We start from the raw sequence: 19,244 nt of genomic DNA, 5'->3' as shown, positions 1-19,244 counted from the left end.
TCCGTCTGCCTGTTTGTCCGCAAAAATCTTTAACCTTGCCCATAACTTTTGATCGGTTGGAGCTATGGCTTTTATATTTCACGTGTATATTCCTTGTGACAAGACCTTTCTTTGGGTACCAACATTTTTGACCTTAGAGTTTGACCCACCTATGCAAAATTTTACCAAACCTTAACCATGACTATAACTTTTGAATGGTTGGTGCTAGGGCTTTCATACTTCACATGTGTATTCCTTGTGATAAGATCTTTCCTTGGGTATACAATTTTTGACCATGGAGTTGGACCTTCTTTTAAAAATTTTTAACTTTAAAAATTGGCCATACATGTTGCTTTTACACACTTGGTGGAAAGGCTTTCATATTTCACATGTATATTCCTTGTGGTAAGATCTTCTTTTGGGTACCACTAATTTTGACTTTGACCCTGGAGTTTGACCTACTTTTGAAAACCTTTAACCTTGGCCATAACTTTTGAGTGGTTGGAGCTAGGGCTTTCATATTTCACATGTACGAGGGGTTATCAAAAAGTTCGTGGACTGATGTGATAAAATTAATACTATGTAGTCTGTGCTTACAAAATTTATGAAAAACATAAATCAACAAAAGTTTAAGAAATGTTGAAAATTTTAGCTTAATAAGTTGATAATTTGCCAAATTATTCTAAATTAAAAAAGACATTGTATGATCACCCGGCGCTGTCGCCGTTTAGTTTCATGACGTCCGACAACGTCATTGTTTCTCAATGTCCACTCCGTCTACCTTATACACTTATCTTAAAGTGATTACTTGGAGTTAAGTAAGTACTTTAGCCCGTCTTGTTTATGTGACTTTACAATGTCATGAACAGCTGCTTTCAATGCATATAATATTGTAAATGTATCTATATATAAGGAAAGATCCTCACTTGATTATGCCAGAATACTTAGCTTGTTGGAGTTCAATTTCTACCACACATGATCAATGTCACTTTTCGACGTGACTGATTTTTGACACCATGACTACAAATTGACTTTAACTGTGCATCTTTCATCTCTCTGAATCTTTTTGGGTATTTAAAACGAGTACTCTGGGTGTATCTTATTTTTCTGTAGCCGATTTAAACATTCTCTGGGTCTATACCAGTTTTTCCAGGTGCGAAACTTTAAAGAATGTTGGAAACAGAAACCCCTCCCCCTTTTTGACGTCATTTTCAAGTCCTTAATTGTTTGGATTCTCCATATAAAATTTACGATAAAATATCATAGAATTTACAGAATGGGGTAAAAATTGAAAATTTTACGGAACAATTGTGTTGTATCACATGCCTGAATTAACCGGATTTTTGGACGACAAATGCTCATATCAAAAGAGTTTTTCTCAGTTAAACTCAGGTAGAAAAAACGTCATATTTGAGGTTGCGCCGCTTGGACATACCATTGCTTACAAAAACATTAACAATTTATTAAAAAAAATTATTTTATGATTTACGGTTTATTCTATAGATAGAAAAGATGATGCTAACTAAATGTATTAAAAGTCATTGATGTATCTAAAGCGGTTTTAATTTTATGGCGCAAGTCCACGAACTTTTTGATAACCCCTCGTATATTTCTTGTGACAAGACCTTCCCGTTAAATTTGATCTATTTTGAAAAAGTTTAACCTTTACCATAATCTTAAGCTTTGAATAGTTGGTGTAAGGGCTTTCATTTTTCACAGGTGTATTCCTTGTGACAAGACCTTTCTTTGGGTACCAACATTTTTTATCTCTTGACCTTTGAGTTTGATTTGCATTTGAAAAACTCAAAACCTCGCCACGCGATGCCATACGGGGGCATCAGTGTTTCACATACACATCTTGTTTGATATGTTTCTTGTGCTGTCTTCCATGAAAATTTAAATCTTCTACCCACATTGCAGTAAAACTCGTTCAGTTCTGCCGATGTCGAACACCAATGAATGCAAATAAGATTTAGCTTATCTCGCCCACATTGTCACGTAAGCGGTCCAATATTTCATCGACGCTGTGATCAAACATCAATTATTTTTTACGAGCGCTCAGTAAAATATTGGAAATGTTAAAATTTTTTAGTATAAATTTATTTAGGAACTAATTTTTAAAGGTATAACAAAATATATTGGTGATTTTTTGTTTTAAAAAATGAGAAAAAAAAAGCCCAGGCTCATTTCAACATGTATGGATGGCATGTTTTGCAACACTGGAAAAAATTGCTGGATATTGTTTGTAAGCTGTTTCTTCAAGAATTTGAAGCCCTTTGCGGACATGTTGAAACTTATAATTGAATGTGTCTGAAAACAAAAATCATCACACGGAGAATTTCTTTTTTGTTAAATCTCAAGTCTCTTTTTCAGGATCGTCTTGTTTTCATTTACGAAAGCTCGTTTTTACTCCATGAATTCAAAGAACATCATTTCATTCTGCGATATATTTCTGATATTACTAAGATTTTGCTATGTCAGCTATCAGAAAGTCATTTTCAAGCAAATTTTCTAATGTCGATTTTTGAAAATCAAACATAGTTAAATTGGTCCTGTGTCATCTTTAATTGGGTTTAATTGAGATCCCTTATACTTTTATAACGCAATCGATCCCAGATTACATAATATCAGCTCCAGTTAAAATAAAAACGACTTCTATAATTCACGGAAAGATAATTTACAAACAATACTTTCTCTTTTAAGATACTGATAATCATGTGGCAAATGCAGTTTTTCCAATATATGCAAAGTGTTTTCAATATGTGCTGAAATAAGCCTCATGTCTTCCTTTATAGAGGTTTGGGTTGTAAAAAAAAATCGCTTAATATTTTAAAGCAATATGAGCTGCAACTTTAATGTCAGAAATTTTTGTTGCAAAATTGTAATTAAATATTTCAATGACAGGAAAAAGAACGTTTATAAACTTTTGTTGTTTGTATTTTGCGATGAAAGAACTGTTTATGAGCTTTGATTGAAGCAAAGTTACATTATTGTCGTCCTGTACAATATTGATTTCTTATATTTAATACTACACATTTGATTATACAAAATCCTTTATTCTGAAACAATTTGATACCTTATTTCTGTCTCATTGATCAAAAAGGTTAAAAATACATACAAATTTTTCATAATAACACAATTTAAAAGCAAAATAAAATTTTCAAAAATGCAACTCATATTGCTTTAAATTTCATCAGAAAAAGACAAATTATTGTTAGACCTTAAATCTATACTTTGAAAAAAGTCTAACATATCCAATGTTTTACTGAGCGGTCATTAAAAAAAATCGATGTTTGTCCGCAGAATGAAATTGGACCGCTTACGTCACGCTGTGGGTGGCATCAGCTAAATTTTACTGGCATGCATTCAGTGACAGAATTGACAGAATTTCACCGCAGTGCTGGTAAAGGAAATTAGCATCATGGAAGTCAGCATAAGATGCATGTTTGTCCGAAAAAAAAGGGTTTCACAAAACATATATTGACCGTGTTCTCGGGCAAAATGCGTTTTGTCTACCCCTCGAATCAAACTGTTCTTGGGCCCGACAAAACGCATTTTGCCCTCGATCTCGGTCAATAAATGTATATGATTAAAAAGTATGCTCATATAACGTCAAAGTATCCGCATGTAGTGTCAAAGGATCAGCGTATAATATCAAAGTTCTATCAAATAATTGTGGAGAAACTCGTGCCTCTGTATGACAGCTCAGTGCCAAGGTTAAAGCCTTTCAAAAGTTGTTTAAACTCCAAGGTCGAATGTAAGTACCCAAAGTTCTTGTCACAAGGAATACACTTGTGATATACAGACCTGCCTACTTTCACTATCTACTAATTTTTACGATTTTTGACCCCTTAAATACCCTTTACGATTTTTAAAATGCCAAAACTCCCGATGTTTGAATTTCCAACTTTGTCAGTTTTAAAATTATTGCTTTGAAAAATGAAGCATAAGAGACGTGTGAGAGAGAATAGTCAAACAGTCCTCAAGTTTCAATATCAAGATATCCAATGGACAGGAATTCGTATAAATGTCAAGAACAGGGTAGTGTCGTCATGTCGAAGTCGAGTATCTTGTTGATAAACTGTAAATGTCTTCTAAGTACAAAGGTAAGTATCTATCTTATGTGAATTAACTCTTTTATTTTCTGCATTGAAAGTAGGAAATATTCACTATTAAAGCAAGATCTTATGGACAAATTTGTAGAAAACTACAGTTTACAATCGTCTGGGGTAGGGAGGTCTGGAAGTATGAAAGCCTTAGCATCAGCCGTTCAAAAGTTTGGGCCAAGGTTAAAGTCTTCAAACAATAGGTCAACATTCAAGGTCATGAGGACAAAAATATACCCAAAGAACGGTTTTGTCACAGGTAATATACATGTGAAATATGAAATCCCTAGAACCAAAAGTATGGAAGTGGCCAAGGCAAAAGTTTTTTTACAAGTCGATTTAGAAGTCATGACGTCAAAAATGTTGGTACCCAAAACAAAAGTCTTGTCACAAGGAATACACATGTGAAATATGGAAGCCCTATCACTAAATGTTCAGAAGTTATTGCCAAGGTTAAAGTTTTTTTAAGTAGGTCAAACATCAAGGTCATAATGTCAGAAATGTTGGTACCCAAAGAAATGTCTTTCACAAGAAATATACATATGAAATATGAGAGCTTAGCACCAACAGTTCAGAAGTTATGGCCAAGGTTAAAGTTTGTTTGAATCCTGGATCAAGAGGTAAAAATATTGGTACCCAAAGAAGAATGGAAGCTTATCACAAGAAATACACATGAGAAAGTGAAAGCCCTAGCACCAACCTTTCAAAAGTTATGGCCAAGGTTGAAGATTAGTTTTATTTTTTCAAAAGTATATCAAACTCCAAGATCAAGGTCATGAGGTCAAAAATGTGGGTACCCCCCTCCCCGGAACAAAAACTATCTTTCCGCGAATCTCTGAATACGGGGGCATTAAAAGATCAGCATATATTAGACAACTTTTAATAATTATATATATTGCTTGGCACTCTGGCTTTTGCAAATTACCACGGTTACCAATCTCGTGAGCCTTGACCTTTGACCTACTTTTAAAATAGTTCATTGTACCGATATACAGCATATTTCTCACATTTAGGAGATGAGTCCATGCTATTTAGTATGTGCACTGTTTGTCATAAAACATTATGAAAAAGACCAGCGTTACAATCTACTTGACCTTTAACCTACTTAGCAAAAAATACCCCGGACAGTTTAATTTAACTCATGTCTATTGAATTTTGAGAGGCAGGGTTTTGATAATTAGCATTCATACATGTTCATGAGCTCATAACACTGTACTTTAAAACTGTGTGATATTCCAATAATTGAAGGGCCTTAGTGCCTTTATATGATGCGTGGTAATGCCGTATACCTCCTCTGAATCAAATTTATAGGAAATACTAACTAAAACTATATTTTTGTTAATTTTTCTTTAAAAAAACCAGGGATTATCATCGTTGGATATCTGTTTAAAACTCCTGGTAATGCATGCTGATATTTTGTCTAAGAACATCTGATGGTACTATGAATTTAAATTAAGAATATCTTGGAAAATTATCAGTGGGAAAGGTACATTGAAGATTACATGTACATGTACATTGCGTATGTCCTTTTAATCGTAATTTTGAGTTGTGTATCAGACTATGTAAGAGTACAATAAAGTTCCTCTCTTTTGGTAAATTCTATTTGCGTTATAAAATAAGTAGCAGTACCGGTATAACTTAAGATAGCCGTTGTTTTCCCAAGAAATTTAGGGGGGAAAATTATATGTACAGCACACAAGTAAGCTATGTTTTTGATTGTGGTTATTTTATTTAAAAATTCTCTATAGACTTGCACATTGCTGTCGGCACAGGATCTTTAGATCGCTTTAATCCAACTGACAAACGAGGGGTATTAAAAAAATTACATCTCCCGTTTGTCAGTCAGATTAAAACGATCTAAAGGCCTGTGGCTGTTGGCAAATGATCAAAGTTTTGAAAATGGGTCTAAAATCTCTTCCAGTTAGTAATATTTCTTAATATTATTGTTATCAATGTAACACTTTTTACGAGTTCATAGCTGAAATAGTAGAGATAAGAAGGACAACTCTTTCGTTAAGCGAATGCATTTTAGGACTCTTACTATCATGAATTTTAAATTAGCTTGTTGTTGGTTTTATAAGATTTTTTTCCATAAAAACGTGCAATTGATTTATGCACACTCACGTCAGCAGATTCATATCTTACTATATGACCCATTATTATGAATTAAGGTATGAAAATTATTGTGTCTTATAAAAGTAATTCATTCAAATGCAGCAGAAAATATCAATTTATTTTTTTTTCTCCTCACAATCGGAATATCACTAACATACATGCATGTATAATAAGTAAATAATTCTAAAGAACTATACAGTATAGTGTGTACATTGATTTTGGATCAGAATTTGAAATGATTCTCTGAGAGATTCTAGAAAATAAAAAAAAATAATTATTTATGTTTGAATAGTTCATTTTTAGTTTTAATTTGAACTTAAAACATATTCTGTCCATCGTTTAATATCGATTTTCATACCAGAGAATTTTATACTAGTTAACTAAATTGCTAAGTTGAAGGTTTTGAAAGTTTTCACAATCATATATACCCGGTCATAATTTAGATCATTGAAGAAGGAAATTTAAATACACCGAATACAACGCATTGAAAGGTTTTTGACTAAATCAGCATACTTCAATAAAGTAGCAGTTATTTAGAAAACTTACTTCTATGTACATCTGAAAAAAATCTTCTCTTTTTGAGAGATATTTTGAGGACTTATTCTGTTTAATGAGTTTTGTCATTTGAAATTGCTTCCCTTGCCTTGAGTGAGTCAGTATATATATCTGTGTCAACACTCAATCATTATACTCGGTGAAAATGCAGCGAGTGTTTGTGTATGGGACGTTGAGGAAAGATCAACCTAATCACCACCTCATATCGAATGGTATTCAGTCCGGGGATTGTCAGTTTCAGGGTTTGGGAGTAACTGAGACAAAATACCCACTCGTTGTAGCGAGTCGATACAATGTTCCATTTTTACTGGATGCACCAAATGTACCTAACGCTCAAGTAAGTCAAAGTATGGAGCGCTATTACTGTCATAATTAAATCATAACCAACTATCCCAATCCTCATAGTTTTATGGTTGATCTGAATAATTTGAGACTATATCAAGTCATTTGGTTCTCCTCATAGGTACACAATTTTGCCACTGTTTCTAAATACATTTTTAATTTAATATGTCGCTTTTCTTTTATTGTCTAATCAGAATAAATCAATTATGTTTAAAATTTAGACTGATTAACGTTTACATACAAAATATAAATCTTTTCATCAATTTTCATTTCCAGTGATTCAATTGCATAGTAATTTGCTACGGTTTCTAAAAATTGAAAAAATCTTAATATTGAAATACTTCAGAATTTATTTTAATATACTGGTTCATTCTTAGTCTAAGTGTTAACCTAGTTACTTTTCAAAATCTGAAAATAAATGTTATTAGATTTAGTGTACTTTTTAGGGCTGTTTCACGTCCAAATCATTAAGTTACTGTTTTTCAATAGACTCTACTTGACACATATATTTGTAAAATCTTGAAATGGTGGGTACCTGCTGTCACACTAATTAATCTGGCTTAAAAGCTAGTTTTGACGCCATTCGAGTGTGTATTTTACAGTATAGCTGAACTTATTCCTGGATAGATCCGAAATCCCAAACCTGCTAAAATAGTAACAAATTTGAACATTAATAAAAATGTGGAAGTTTTCTTATCCTTTTAGTGATGCTAATGCAAATATAATCTATATCAAATTGCCCAATTATTTCATTATCCTCATCAATGATTATTATTTGGTTGTAATCAATCTCTCATTTTATTCTCAGAATGTTGAAGGAGAGGTGTACACAGCTAACGAGAAGATGATGGGTATCCTTGATGGGCTTGAGAGACACCCCGATTTCTATACTCGCTGTGAAATTTCTGTTCTTTTTAATGATAAGCCAGAGAAGGCATGGTGCTATTTAATGCAGAAATTTCGACAACCTTTGCTACAGTTACCGTTCAATCGAAAATATGATTCCAAAGAGCATGCGCCTTACTTGGGTGGTGACAAGCGACCAATAGGAGAGGAAGCGAGACGGAACTTCATGGCAGAGATTAAAGAAAATTTATAATGCAGATGTTGTTTTAAAATTAAAATTTAATTATTACAAAATTTATCATTTGAGACGAAATTGGCATAAATATTTCCATATCCAACTGTGTACAAAACTTACGTAAAATTATGAAACTATACACTGTGTATAAATTGTTCATCATGTGTATCCTCTGTATCTATTTTGTTTGGAAATCATGTACGTGATAACCAGTTTAGGTATATACGTCGTAAAAGTCAAATCAATAGGGGAAAATGTCGCTTAAATGAGCACTACTACAATAAAATAAAAATTAGGTCCTTGACCCTCACAAATATTCTTCACAAAGCAAGTATCCAAGCAGACCAAAGATGATTGAATCTTTACTATGCCATGAAATATACGAACCCCTTACGAAATTTTTTTCTCTTTTGTTTAAATTGAATCATTCAGGCTTAGTTGGTCATATACTGGAAATAACATGAAATATTGGAAAATCTTTTTTTTTTTACTCTTTGACATCAAGCAGTCAAACTATTGGCATAGTTTATATTCAGCAAATCCTTTACATAACTTGTAAAATTCATGGCCCTTGGTTTCGGGGGTTCAGCTTCTAAGGTGGGTCTAACATAGTTATATTTTAAAATTCTTAATATGCTGTAAAATCTTCTTTACTCAACATTATCTAGCAAGCAAATTAGATGGCATAATTATAATGAGAACTCAAACTTTTACCAAAGGTTGAAATGCATGGACTCTAGATCCATAGTTTGGGCTCGAGGGTAAGGCTTAGTTGGTCATATATTGAAAATACAATAAATCTTTGAAAATCTACTTTACTCCTGGATATCAGGCAGTCAACCTAGTGGCATGATTATATTAAGGCCAAATAAAAAAAATATGTGTGGTTCCGGTTACACCTCCAAACAAATTAGGATAGGTAGGTAGGTTTGTTTGTTTGTTTGTTTTTTTTGATATAATAAATGTCAAAAATATCATTGAATGATCTTGAATTAACTGTTGGTGATAATTGGTGAGATAATACTATTGCTTTCTTTCAAGTGGTGACATTTGTAACTGACAAAACACTTGTACTGTGTGTCGAAACGATGTTGTCAAAGAAGGCCACCATTGCTGAAACTAAAACTAATACCGGAGCAAATGAGGGAAATCGGGGAAAATTCCGGAAATTTGAAAATTGCCAAAAAAAGTTTAGGGTCGGGGTATAAAATAGGGACGGTCGGGTAACCGGAACCACACATATTTTTTTATTTGGCCTAAGCAATGAATAACCTACCCAAATAGTGAAATTCATGGCCCTTGAGTTCAGTGTTAAGCCTCCATGGTGAGATTTAATGTGTCAAATATTGAAAATTCAGTTTTAATTTATCAAAGCTTCTTCTTCTTTACTCATAGACACTTGCATGTAGCAAGCAAACTGCTGGTATGATTATAATTAGAATTCAACAGTATACAAGTATACTGAAATTCATGGCTTTTGGGTCCATAGTTCAGGCAAAGGGTTGGGCTTAATTGTTAAAAAATTGAAAATATATATATTAAATCTGAAAAATCTTCTTTACTCTCGCACATCATGCAATCTGTTAGAAACTTAGAATGAATACATCAAGCAATGAGCCGTCTGTGAAAGTCATGACTCTTGGGTTCTCTCTATGTGGCGGGGCTAAAGTGGTTATGTATTGAAAATCCATTAATTAACTAGAAGGCAAATTGTTTGTATGATTATAATGAGCAACTAGCTCCTCTACAAAAATTATAGAAATCATGCCCCCAAGTCCCATTCAGGCTACAGGCCAGGGTGGTGCTAAGTTTATCACATTGAAAGTTATGCAATGTATCTTATATATTGACTTTGCTTCGGCCTTAAGGATACAGGCTGCAAGAATAAAATAATGATTATATAGTCCCCAGTTCTCATCAGACTGTAAAATTTTGGTCACATGAGTCTACAATTTTATGATAGTGCTTACTACTTGTTATAATCATGCAGTTTGCCTTTTGCGTGTGCATGATTAAAGAGGAGAAGTGAATTTTATGGCACGCCGATTGCTTCAAAATTATTTTCTGCACAACGATCACGATTTTATACACGAGCTTGATGAAAAATATACACGAGTAAAATAAAAATGCACGTATCGGTAAAAATTGCACATAGTTTGAAAGATTTTAACACAAACATAACGAAAAATACACGAATCCGAAATTTTTTACACGATTAATGGGTATAAAATGCACAAACGTAAAATCAAAAACTGCACGAGCAGAGGAAACTAAAAATTACACAAACAATTTTACTGCGCACACAGCTGCGCATATCATTATTATGCGCATAGAATATTCATTGTGTTCTTGGTTTTCTGTACTCTTTATCTCTTCTTGAATGCTGGATGTAATCGAGAGAAAATGGCGTTGACGATGATATGCATGTTTGTTTGCTTCTTTATTTCTTTGCTAAAACTCGATCCGATTTTTAGCTTATGCAAATCAAACGAATGAAGTGTTTTCTTGTGAACTGTGTGAAAAAAATTAAAAGTTGTTCGGAGATATTATATTTTTCTGATATTGATCGAGATCCTAGCCAAAATATGGAGGTATTATATGATGCCGGACATAAATTGTGACAAGAAAGGAATCGCATGGTTGTGTTATAATGCGGGGGCGGGGGGGGGGGGGGGGAGTACCATTGCATATGATGCACTCTCGACTCTGAACTAAAAGTAATACACAGTAAACTCTAAATTCCTAACGACAAACAGATCTTGCTTTAAGAAAATGATAGAATTATTAATTTATTTTTTTTTCAAAATATACGCTGTATATGGCCTTTTAAAATTATCTAACTTATAGATACAACTTTAACGGAAATTACTTGTATAAAATAAAATTAACACATGCATAATAAAACGATTAATAAAGTGGATTCTTCATGAAAACGATGACAGACTTACTGCTGATTATAATCATTAAATTGTAGAATTTATTTCGGTACTTCTCATTTGTACTAATTATGATTTCATTTGAGCAGATTTTTTTTTTCATTTAGGAATAGGAAATTATTCAGTTAGCTGGTATATTTTTTATTTTCAAAAAGATTAAAAAGTGGGGATTACCTGACATTAGATATACACAGTATGTTTTTAAAGTCAAATATATAAAAAAAAAAATTCTAATTATACATGTATCTTTACTTATAAAATATGAGGATGTCAATTTTGGTTAGATATCTGTAGCCTACACTGTTATGAATTCCTTCCATGATATCGCATATTTTCAGTCAAAAACTGCTCATTAAAAAACAAGACGTCCCTAAGGGTAAGCGTTACCCTCATTCGTAATGGCGATTACTTGATAAATGTTTTCACTTTTAATAAAAAAGGGCCAGATAAAGAAAAAAAATATACTCTATGTGCTTTATATACATGCGGTTTTGTGTTTTGTTACTTAAAATTTGTCCAAATGAAATAAAAAACTCTACTCAAATGATCCTGGCACCGGTAAAACTAATGACATTAGTGGCGGATCTGGTTCGTGGATTGATTGAGTCGCAACATCTGAATCTATATGTATTTATTAAAGTTTCAAATCGTTGGACCAAAATGACACATCAGAAATTTTAAAACAGTGAATTACTAAATACATCTACGTACAATGTTACAAATAAGAAAATGGGAATGGATATTATAATAAAGAGAAAGAACATAGAACGTGTTTTATCGCTCTTGAAAATGCAAAGAAATCATGTTCTTTATGGAGCTCGAGGTTTGACAAAGATTTTCCAAGATAACAAATTTATTTACATTTCGAATTTGTATGCATAAAATTTTAATTATTATCCGAACACTTGTTTTTTATAATAACACTTTTTTACCCAAATCTATAGTCATTATAAAAAGAACATGACTGTATAATTATAAAATGAAAATAATCTTCAATAACATTCAAGGAACATATATGATAAAGCTCCACTTTTTATAAGATTATTCATGTGCATATCTAACATTTTTGAAAATTCAGATTATGAGTTAAAAAGACTAATCTATGCAATATGAATTTTGTACGTATATATGTACAAATAATTAAAAAGTTTGCTTTATATTGTACATGTGTATCAATGGCATCAACCAGGTCTTGTTTTACTTTGAGCATGACTACGAATAAATATAAGAAAACATATGATGAATATAAACCTCAAGAAATTTTTGTTTTATTACCGTGTGCAAATTTATTATTGTCAAAATCTGCATTGAAAATAAATATGCATGTGTAGCCAAGTCCCAAATAATTAAGTTCATCTTGTACATCTTCTTGAATTTGGTCTTACAATATCGTTACAAATCAGTTAAATTGCAATCCTGATTTCGATAGACTATTATATGTACCCTTAAATTCTTAGAAAATATTACAGGCACGTAGCATCAGTAGGGGCCGCCCCCCCCCCCACTTTTTTCCAAACATAACCTACTTCTATTGTAAATGTCCACTGAAAAAGCTGGTCCCCCCCCCCTTGTTGTAGGATAGTTTAAATCAAAGTAATTTGGTATTATAATGTGTTTCGAATCAAAGTGGAAGGTGGACCCCCCCCCCTCCCCCCACGAAATAGGATTTTCGAGTTCGGACACTTTACCTTTTTTGTTGCTTGTCAAGGTTTTTTTCAAGTAGGCTGTCAAAAAAAAAAAAAAAAAATTTGGCTGCCCCCCACCTTTCAAAAACGATACTACGTGCCTGTATTTTATAATTTTAAATTTTCTTCACTCCTTTATATGCATTTTAACTATTCAAAATAGACTACCGCCGGTACATTAAAAACAACATAAAATTAAGCTTTAATTCACATAAGTAAAACGACGTATAATTTTTCTACAGTTTCATGGAGTTTTATGAAATCACCACACGTTGCTCAAAAGTTAAGACTACATGTACTACTTTGTTACATACATAAATTTTATCAAAAAGTGAGATATGTTTCAATATTAAAATTTCAGTTGCGCAATTATTTGCTCGATTTTCTTTACTGTTGACTTCCAAAAAGTTTTCGGTCAAATTCCACAACCCAGATGATCGCAATATTGCTTCAAAATCTGTGTATGAATTACCAGTAATCTTTGATCAAAAGGTATTATTGGTGTGAAATAGCTATAAATCGATTAGCGTACAGGTGTCTTTCGTTCCAGAACCAGCAGGGAGGGATCTCTGAATGAAAAGGTCACGCATGCACATCCTTGATTATTACCAAAAGTACACTCAGTGGGTGGTGGAGGAGAAGAGTTTGATTTGTTGTTAACTCTCCTGTATTATATCACATGTTGTTTTTATTTATTTCAATTTAGGGCTATATGTCATTGTTTTAAACTTTCAAAAGAATTTGCTATTTAGAGGAATGACCTACTAAAAAAAATCCAACAATTAAACACACGACGGTAATATGCACCCCCCCCTTTTTTTACGTTATCTATACATGTATTCTTTGTAGAATGTTTTTTATTCGGGAGTGTTCATATACTACAAGTTTAAGATTGTGTGCTTGTCAGTTTATCTACATGTATAATATACGTTGTACATATTCTTGAGAGTCTAGCGGAATATTAAGGTTTCAAGCATCCAAGCCACATTGACCTGTTATCTAATGAATATTAATGAAATGTGCGCAATGAGGATGCGTTCCATATTATGTCGAAGTTGTATTCTCACTCGTGCAGTTTTCGTTTTTACGTTTGTGTAATTTTCTCACAATATCGTGTAAATATTTTGTTGATTGTGCAGTTTTTCTATAGTTTGTATAAATTTCAATAATTTCGTGTATATTTTCCTCACTTTGTGTAAGTTTTTACTTACTCGTGTAATTTTTGTTTAAGGTCGTGCAGAAAATAATTTTGAAGCAATCGGCGTGCCATAGAATTTCCAAAGAAGAGAAGTGAAATGATAACGTAAGCCTCGTCCTGAAGCCAGGATCTTTAATCTTGGGGACAAGAACTTTACAATTTAGGCAGGGGGATACCGGTAATTGCTTACTGACACCATGCTACGGTTTGGTGTTTAGATGTCCATGGGTAAAAAAGATAGCGTTTATGTACCTTGGGAAATGCTGAGCACAAAGGCCATAAATTTTACATTGTTGAGAGCTAAGAACTACGCACGCTAACTCTCGATTCCAGCCTACATTTTATACCCATCTAATTCAGTATAAATGGCATTTTGGGCATTAAATCTTCTTTGAATGCAAAGAATAGTTCATTAGAAAATTGATTAATAATTTTAAAACCAGCGTCAAAAAGTTAATCCCTTTTCACAACTCTTTTTATTAGGGGGTTAGAAAATTTTATGCATTGAAATCAGGCTTTAAAACATCACCAAAACTTCAAATATGCACGGAAATGGATAAAAGACCCCTTAAATCTTTCCATTTGTTATTATGTAAAATATAATTTTAATGGCATTTTGGGCATTAAATCTTCTTTGAATGCAAAGAATAGTTCATTAGAAAATTGATTAATAATTTTAAAACCAGCGTCAAAAAGTTAATCCCTTTTTTACAACTCTTTTTATAAGGGGGTTAGAAAATTTTATGCATTGAAATCAGGCTTTAAAACATCACCAAAACTTCAAATATGCACGGAAATGGATAAATGACCCTTAAATGTTCCATTTGTTATTATGTAAAATATAAAGTATAAGATTGATAAAGTATATATACATTTTTCAACTTGCTACAACGTTTGAGATTGGTTATAAAATGACCATTTTTACTGTTTTTTTTATCTGTAAACACATGCCCCCCCCCCCCCCCCCCGTGAAACAAAAAAAAGCTTTGGTATGAATTTGTGAAATAACAATCCATATTACCTGTAAAAAGGAATTTTTGTTTCACCGGGATGGGAGGGGGGGGGGGGAGGAGATGTTTTAAAAATATTTTCAGTTTTCCGTTGATTTCTATAGTAAAAAACACAAGTTTTGTCAAAATTATAGGTTTATCTCTCTTTGTTTTTTTATTTATTTATTTATTATAGATATTTATATGAATTTTCATAAAACATTACTTATTTGGAAAAACAAATCACAGGTACTTGTGGACAGGACCCCCCCCCTCTCCCCCCCCCCCCGATATGCAACCCCGGGGCTTGTTGGACATTTTTTCACAAATTATATTTATTACGCTTATTCATCATGTGTACCATAGGAAAAAATCGTGAAAACCACAAAATAAGCGTTCCACACAAAAAATACCCCACTATACATTATAAGAGACATCTCTATTATATCTCTCTTATAATGTATAGTGGGGTATTTTTGTATGGAACGCTTATTTTGCCTTGACCTTAGCCTTGAAACTTAGCTTTGGTATGAATTCAACTTAGCTTTAGGCTTGAAACAAATTTCCACAAATCTTTTGTAGATATATTGTAGTTTTAACACGTCTTTCTGATCATAATCATGATAATGCTTTAGTCACAATTTATATTCCTCTCCTGATACTAGTATAACATCAAAGCAGTATAATTGTTAACTTTTTCAAAAAGACAATTAACGAGACAGAGTTTAAAGAAAAGTTAATTTGAAATGCTTAACCAAAGCAGGTCTACTTTTGGGGGGAACGAATATTCACTTGTCCACATGGAAGCTAACACACCCTGCGCTTCTGCCCCCTCCTGAAAACTTTTTTTTTTTTTTTTTTTTTTTTTTTTTTTTTTTTTTTTGAGTTTTGAAACATTCCTGTTTTAGAAGCAAAGAGTTAATGTCCTTTTTAAAACCACCCGGAAATTAACCCGTACTTTCTGTTCAAGAGCTGAAGAAGGAAACGCCCAGAAAAAAGATGCCTAACGAACAGGTACAGTGTACACTGAATAACATTTTACTCTCTCTCATCCACATAAAAACAGAATGATAACGAATCGAAAAACTTACTTGAGATAGTTTGTTAAATTATTTGGGTCAATATCTGGTACAGATAGACAAGGATGTATAAATATATTTTGTAACGTCATGGTTACAACAGTCTCAAAATTAGATAAGAAGTTAAGTGTATGTCTTCTTTCTCAAAGTAGGACATTCAATCACCCGATCACACAAAGCTCACGTAAAGCTCAAGCAAATCGCGTAACCCTCCCCTCCCCCCGGTTTTGGGCCAGCTGATTATCAATACTGTGCTAATAGTCCGAGATTTGTGTCAGTAAAACATACATTTTTACATAAATTTTCTCAGTGATTGCCCAGCATTAGAAAAAATATGATAATTGATATGCCCCAAATCCCATACCAGGTTCTATAGTCATTATTTTAAGGAAATACTTTATAGAGATATTTGTACTGAGAGATAATTTACTTTTTTACATTAAAATTTTGCCGGTCTCTTACATTGTCAAACATTGTTATACATTATCATTAAGGAATCAAAATATCGGTATCCCGTAAATCCAGTAAAATCTTGTCCAAAAACAGAAGAAGAATGGAGAACATCAGCTAAGCGTTTAAAATGTTCTCATGATCAAACACTGAAGCAAAGATATTTATGTATTCCGAACCAGGAAAAGACGACTCTTCTTGAATTCTGCTATGATCTAGTCCGGCCAAGAATTGTAGAAGGTACTTAATTGATCTGATTCAGGACTTTTTATTTATCAATATACAAGTAGCTTCTGCAAAACAACCGCATTTTTCATCTTTTTAAAGGATTCTGTGCGGAACTGGCAGGAACTGGTACTTTGAATCATGAAAGCTGTACGCATTTCCCAGCTGGATGTCCAAACGTGTCCTACTTCAGCGACGAAATATTTAAATGTATTTCTTTTGAATTGTAGAAGTCCTATTTTGAAACTATTTTGTTTTAAAAAGCTTATGAAATTGTATGTGCCACTTAATGGCATTTGTAAAATGAAAAAGAAGATGATGCCAGGTGCATTACCCTTTAAAGTACGCATTTTGCAGACTTTCTTTTTACAAGAGCAAAATAAGTTCAGTAATAAGAGTACAAATCTACCCATGAAGACAAATAAGTACCACAGTGGATTTTCCGTCAAAAATATATACTATTCTTTATCATGCTCTAGGTAGATTTACTCTTTCTTTTGATGATAATATTTTCACTGTTTTTATAGATCCGGAATGCTTAGACATCGATACAGAACAAAACTGTTTCAGAGTAGAACCATCCTGTCAGAATAGGTATATTTATATACATCTCATCATCAACATCAGAACGGAAAACAAAAGAAATAACTGGACTTGATACCATTGCAGAATAAACAAATATCACTGGTTTCTAACAACGTAAACTTAGTTATGAACTAATAGAAATGATAATTAATGTATCTATAATTGTAGTCAATGCATAAACGGAAAAGTATTGAATATTATTTATGCCGCATGTAATTGTTTTTGTGGAGTTCATGGTTATTTTTCAGAATTTTGTTAATAAACTGGGTAAGCATAATGTCGATCGTATTTTACCTCTCTTTTCTTTTTAAGATCCACCCAAACAACAACCCCTAGTGAACAATTAAGCAACTCATCAACGTTTTTCAACACAACTTTATCCCCAGGGGATTCTTCATACAACTTTCCAGTGATAACGATCGGAGCTACACTAGGAATTTGTCTTCCTCTGTTGATACTGCTTTTGATTATCACGTTTTCCAAACTGAAAAGAAAAAAATTAAACAAAGGTTACTAGCATTCACTATAATTTATTTGTTTATTGCACATTGCTAGTTAACGGTAAAATGGTTAAACGTCTGATTTCTTTGGGCAAACTGAGCTTTCCTGATCAAAGAAAATACAATGTCTGTCCTGTTTTCAGATATTTTTTTTTTTTGGTGTCGTATTCATAACTTTATTCTCAGTTGCGATCAAACTTAGCAAAAGGCATATCTCTGCGTATTTTTGAATTGTCCTTCCAATGGAAAATATCTGAAAAGAATCATGCATGATAGAGGTCGTTGCAAAGTTTTTTCACTTGACTATGTAGGTCTACATTATCCCAAGTATATTGAACAAGAGGCCCAGTGGTCACAACGCTCGCCTGTGAAAATATAGCCCTTTTGTTCTTCATCAGCAGATTCTTTTTCCTACATATTCTTATGTAAAACTTTCACTTTCTATGGGCCCATCCTACCTCGGGGTCATGATCTGAACAATTAAACTTTTACAGTACCTAAGGATGCTTCCATATAATTATGACTGATGAAATATGTGGAGATAACGAACAGTATTCGAGCTCAAAAGTCCATTAAACATTACAAAATAGGAGCAGAGCAAACACGGACCTCTAAGACATCAGAGGTGGGATCAGGTGCCATGGAGGAGTGAGCATCCCCTGCCGACCGGTCACACCAGCCGTGTGCTCCTTGTCCTGATCGGGAAATAACGGAAAAATCCGTCGACAATTCAGTGTGTAAATAATGGCCTAACAATAGTAGCTCTGCTTCTTGAGAAGGAAATTATTTAAAGATTTTCCCTATGTATTCCTATGTAAAAATTTGTAAAAGCCAATTGTGGCCCTACCGTACTCCTGGGGGTCATGGTCTACTGTTTCCTTCTAAATATGACTAATCATGGCTTTGCTGTTCCTGCGAAAAAGATTTTTAAAGACATTCTCGTATATATTCCTGGGTAAAACTTTGAACCCCCATTTCTGTCACATGCAACCTACACCCAGGGGTCATGATTTGAACTAACTTCAATCTACACTATCTGAGGATGATTCCATGTAAATATGACTGATCGTGAGTTTGCTGTTTTTGAGAAGAAGATTTTTAAAGATATTTCCTATATATTCCTATGTTTAACTTTGATCCCTTGTTGTGGCCCCACCCTACCCCCAAGGGTCATGATTTGAACAATCTTTTTCTACACTACCTGAGGATACTTCTGTATTAATACGACTAATCATAGATTTGCTGATCTTGAACAGAAATTTTTTCCAACATATTACTATGTAAAACTTTTATCCCCTGTTGTAGCCCTGCTCCACCCTCGAGGGTCAAAATTTGAACAAACTTGAATAGAAATTACCGAAGGATATTTATATAAATATGACTAATAATGGCTACGCTGTTCTTGAGAAGAAGATTTTT

General features: G+C 33.1%; 2 protein-coding genes across 2 annotated transcripts in view; one reads left to right on the top strand and one right to left on the bottom strand.

Annotated features, from left to right (window-relative positions):
- Positions 1-19,244, bottom strand: part of LOC133202716 (regulator of G-protein signaling 12-like) — a 281,826-nt gene that overhangs the window by 167,906 nt on the left and 94,676 nt on the right. The window lies entirely within an intron of this gene.
- LOC133202433 (putative gamma-glutamylcyclotransferase CG2811) lies at positions 6,891-8,237 on the top strand. Its single transcript, XM_061338250.1, has 2 exons — positions 6,891-7,092; positions 7,906-8,237. The coding sequence occupies exons 1-2, from the start codon at positions 6,901-6,903 to the stop codon at positions 8,194-8,196; spliced, it is 483 nt and encodes a 160-aa protein (XP_061194234.1). The 5' UTR covers positions 6,891-6,900; the 3' UTR covers positions 8,197-8,237.

This window comes from Saccostrea echinata, unplaced genomic scaffold (assembly GCF_033153115.1).
Source record: "Saccostrea echinata isolate AGI-Se365-2 ecotype Australia unplaced genomic scaffold, CSIRO_AGI_Sech_v1 ptg000047l, whole genome shotgun sequence".
Taxonomy (NCBI): domain Eukaryota; kingdom Metazoa; phylum Mollusca; class Bivalvia; order Ostreida; family Ostreidae; genus Saccostrea; species Saccostrea echinata.
This window is presented reverse-complemented; position numbering and strand designations above follow the sequence as displayed.

What these genes read in the sequence shown, in the direction of transcription:
- LOC133202433 (XM_061338250.1), top strand. Translation starts at nt 6,901, where the DNA reads ATGCAGCGAGTGTTTGTGTATGGGACGTTGAGGAAAGATCAACCTAAT. An exon ending in CAAATGTACCTAACGCTCAA is followed by an intron (nt 7,093 to 7,905) that starts GTAAGTCAAAGT and finishes TTTTATTCTCAG; the next exon opens with AATGTTGAAGGAGAGGTGTA.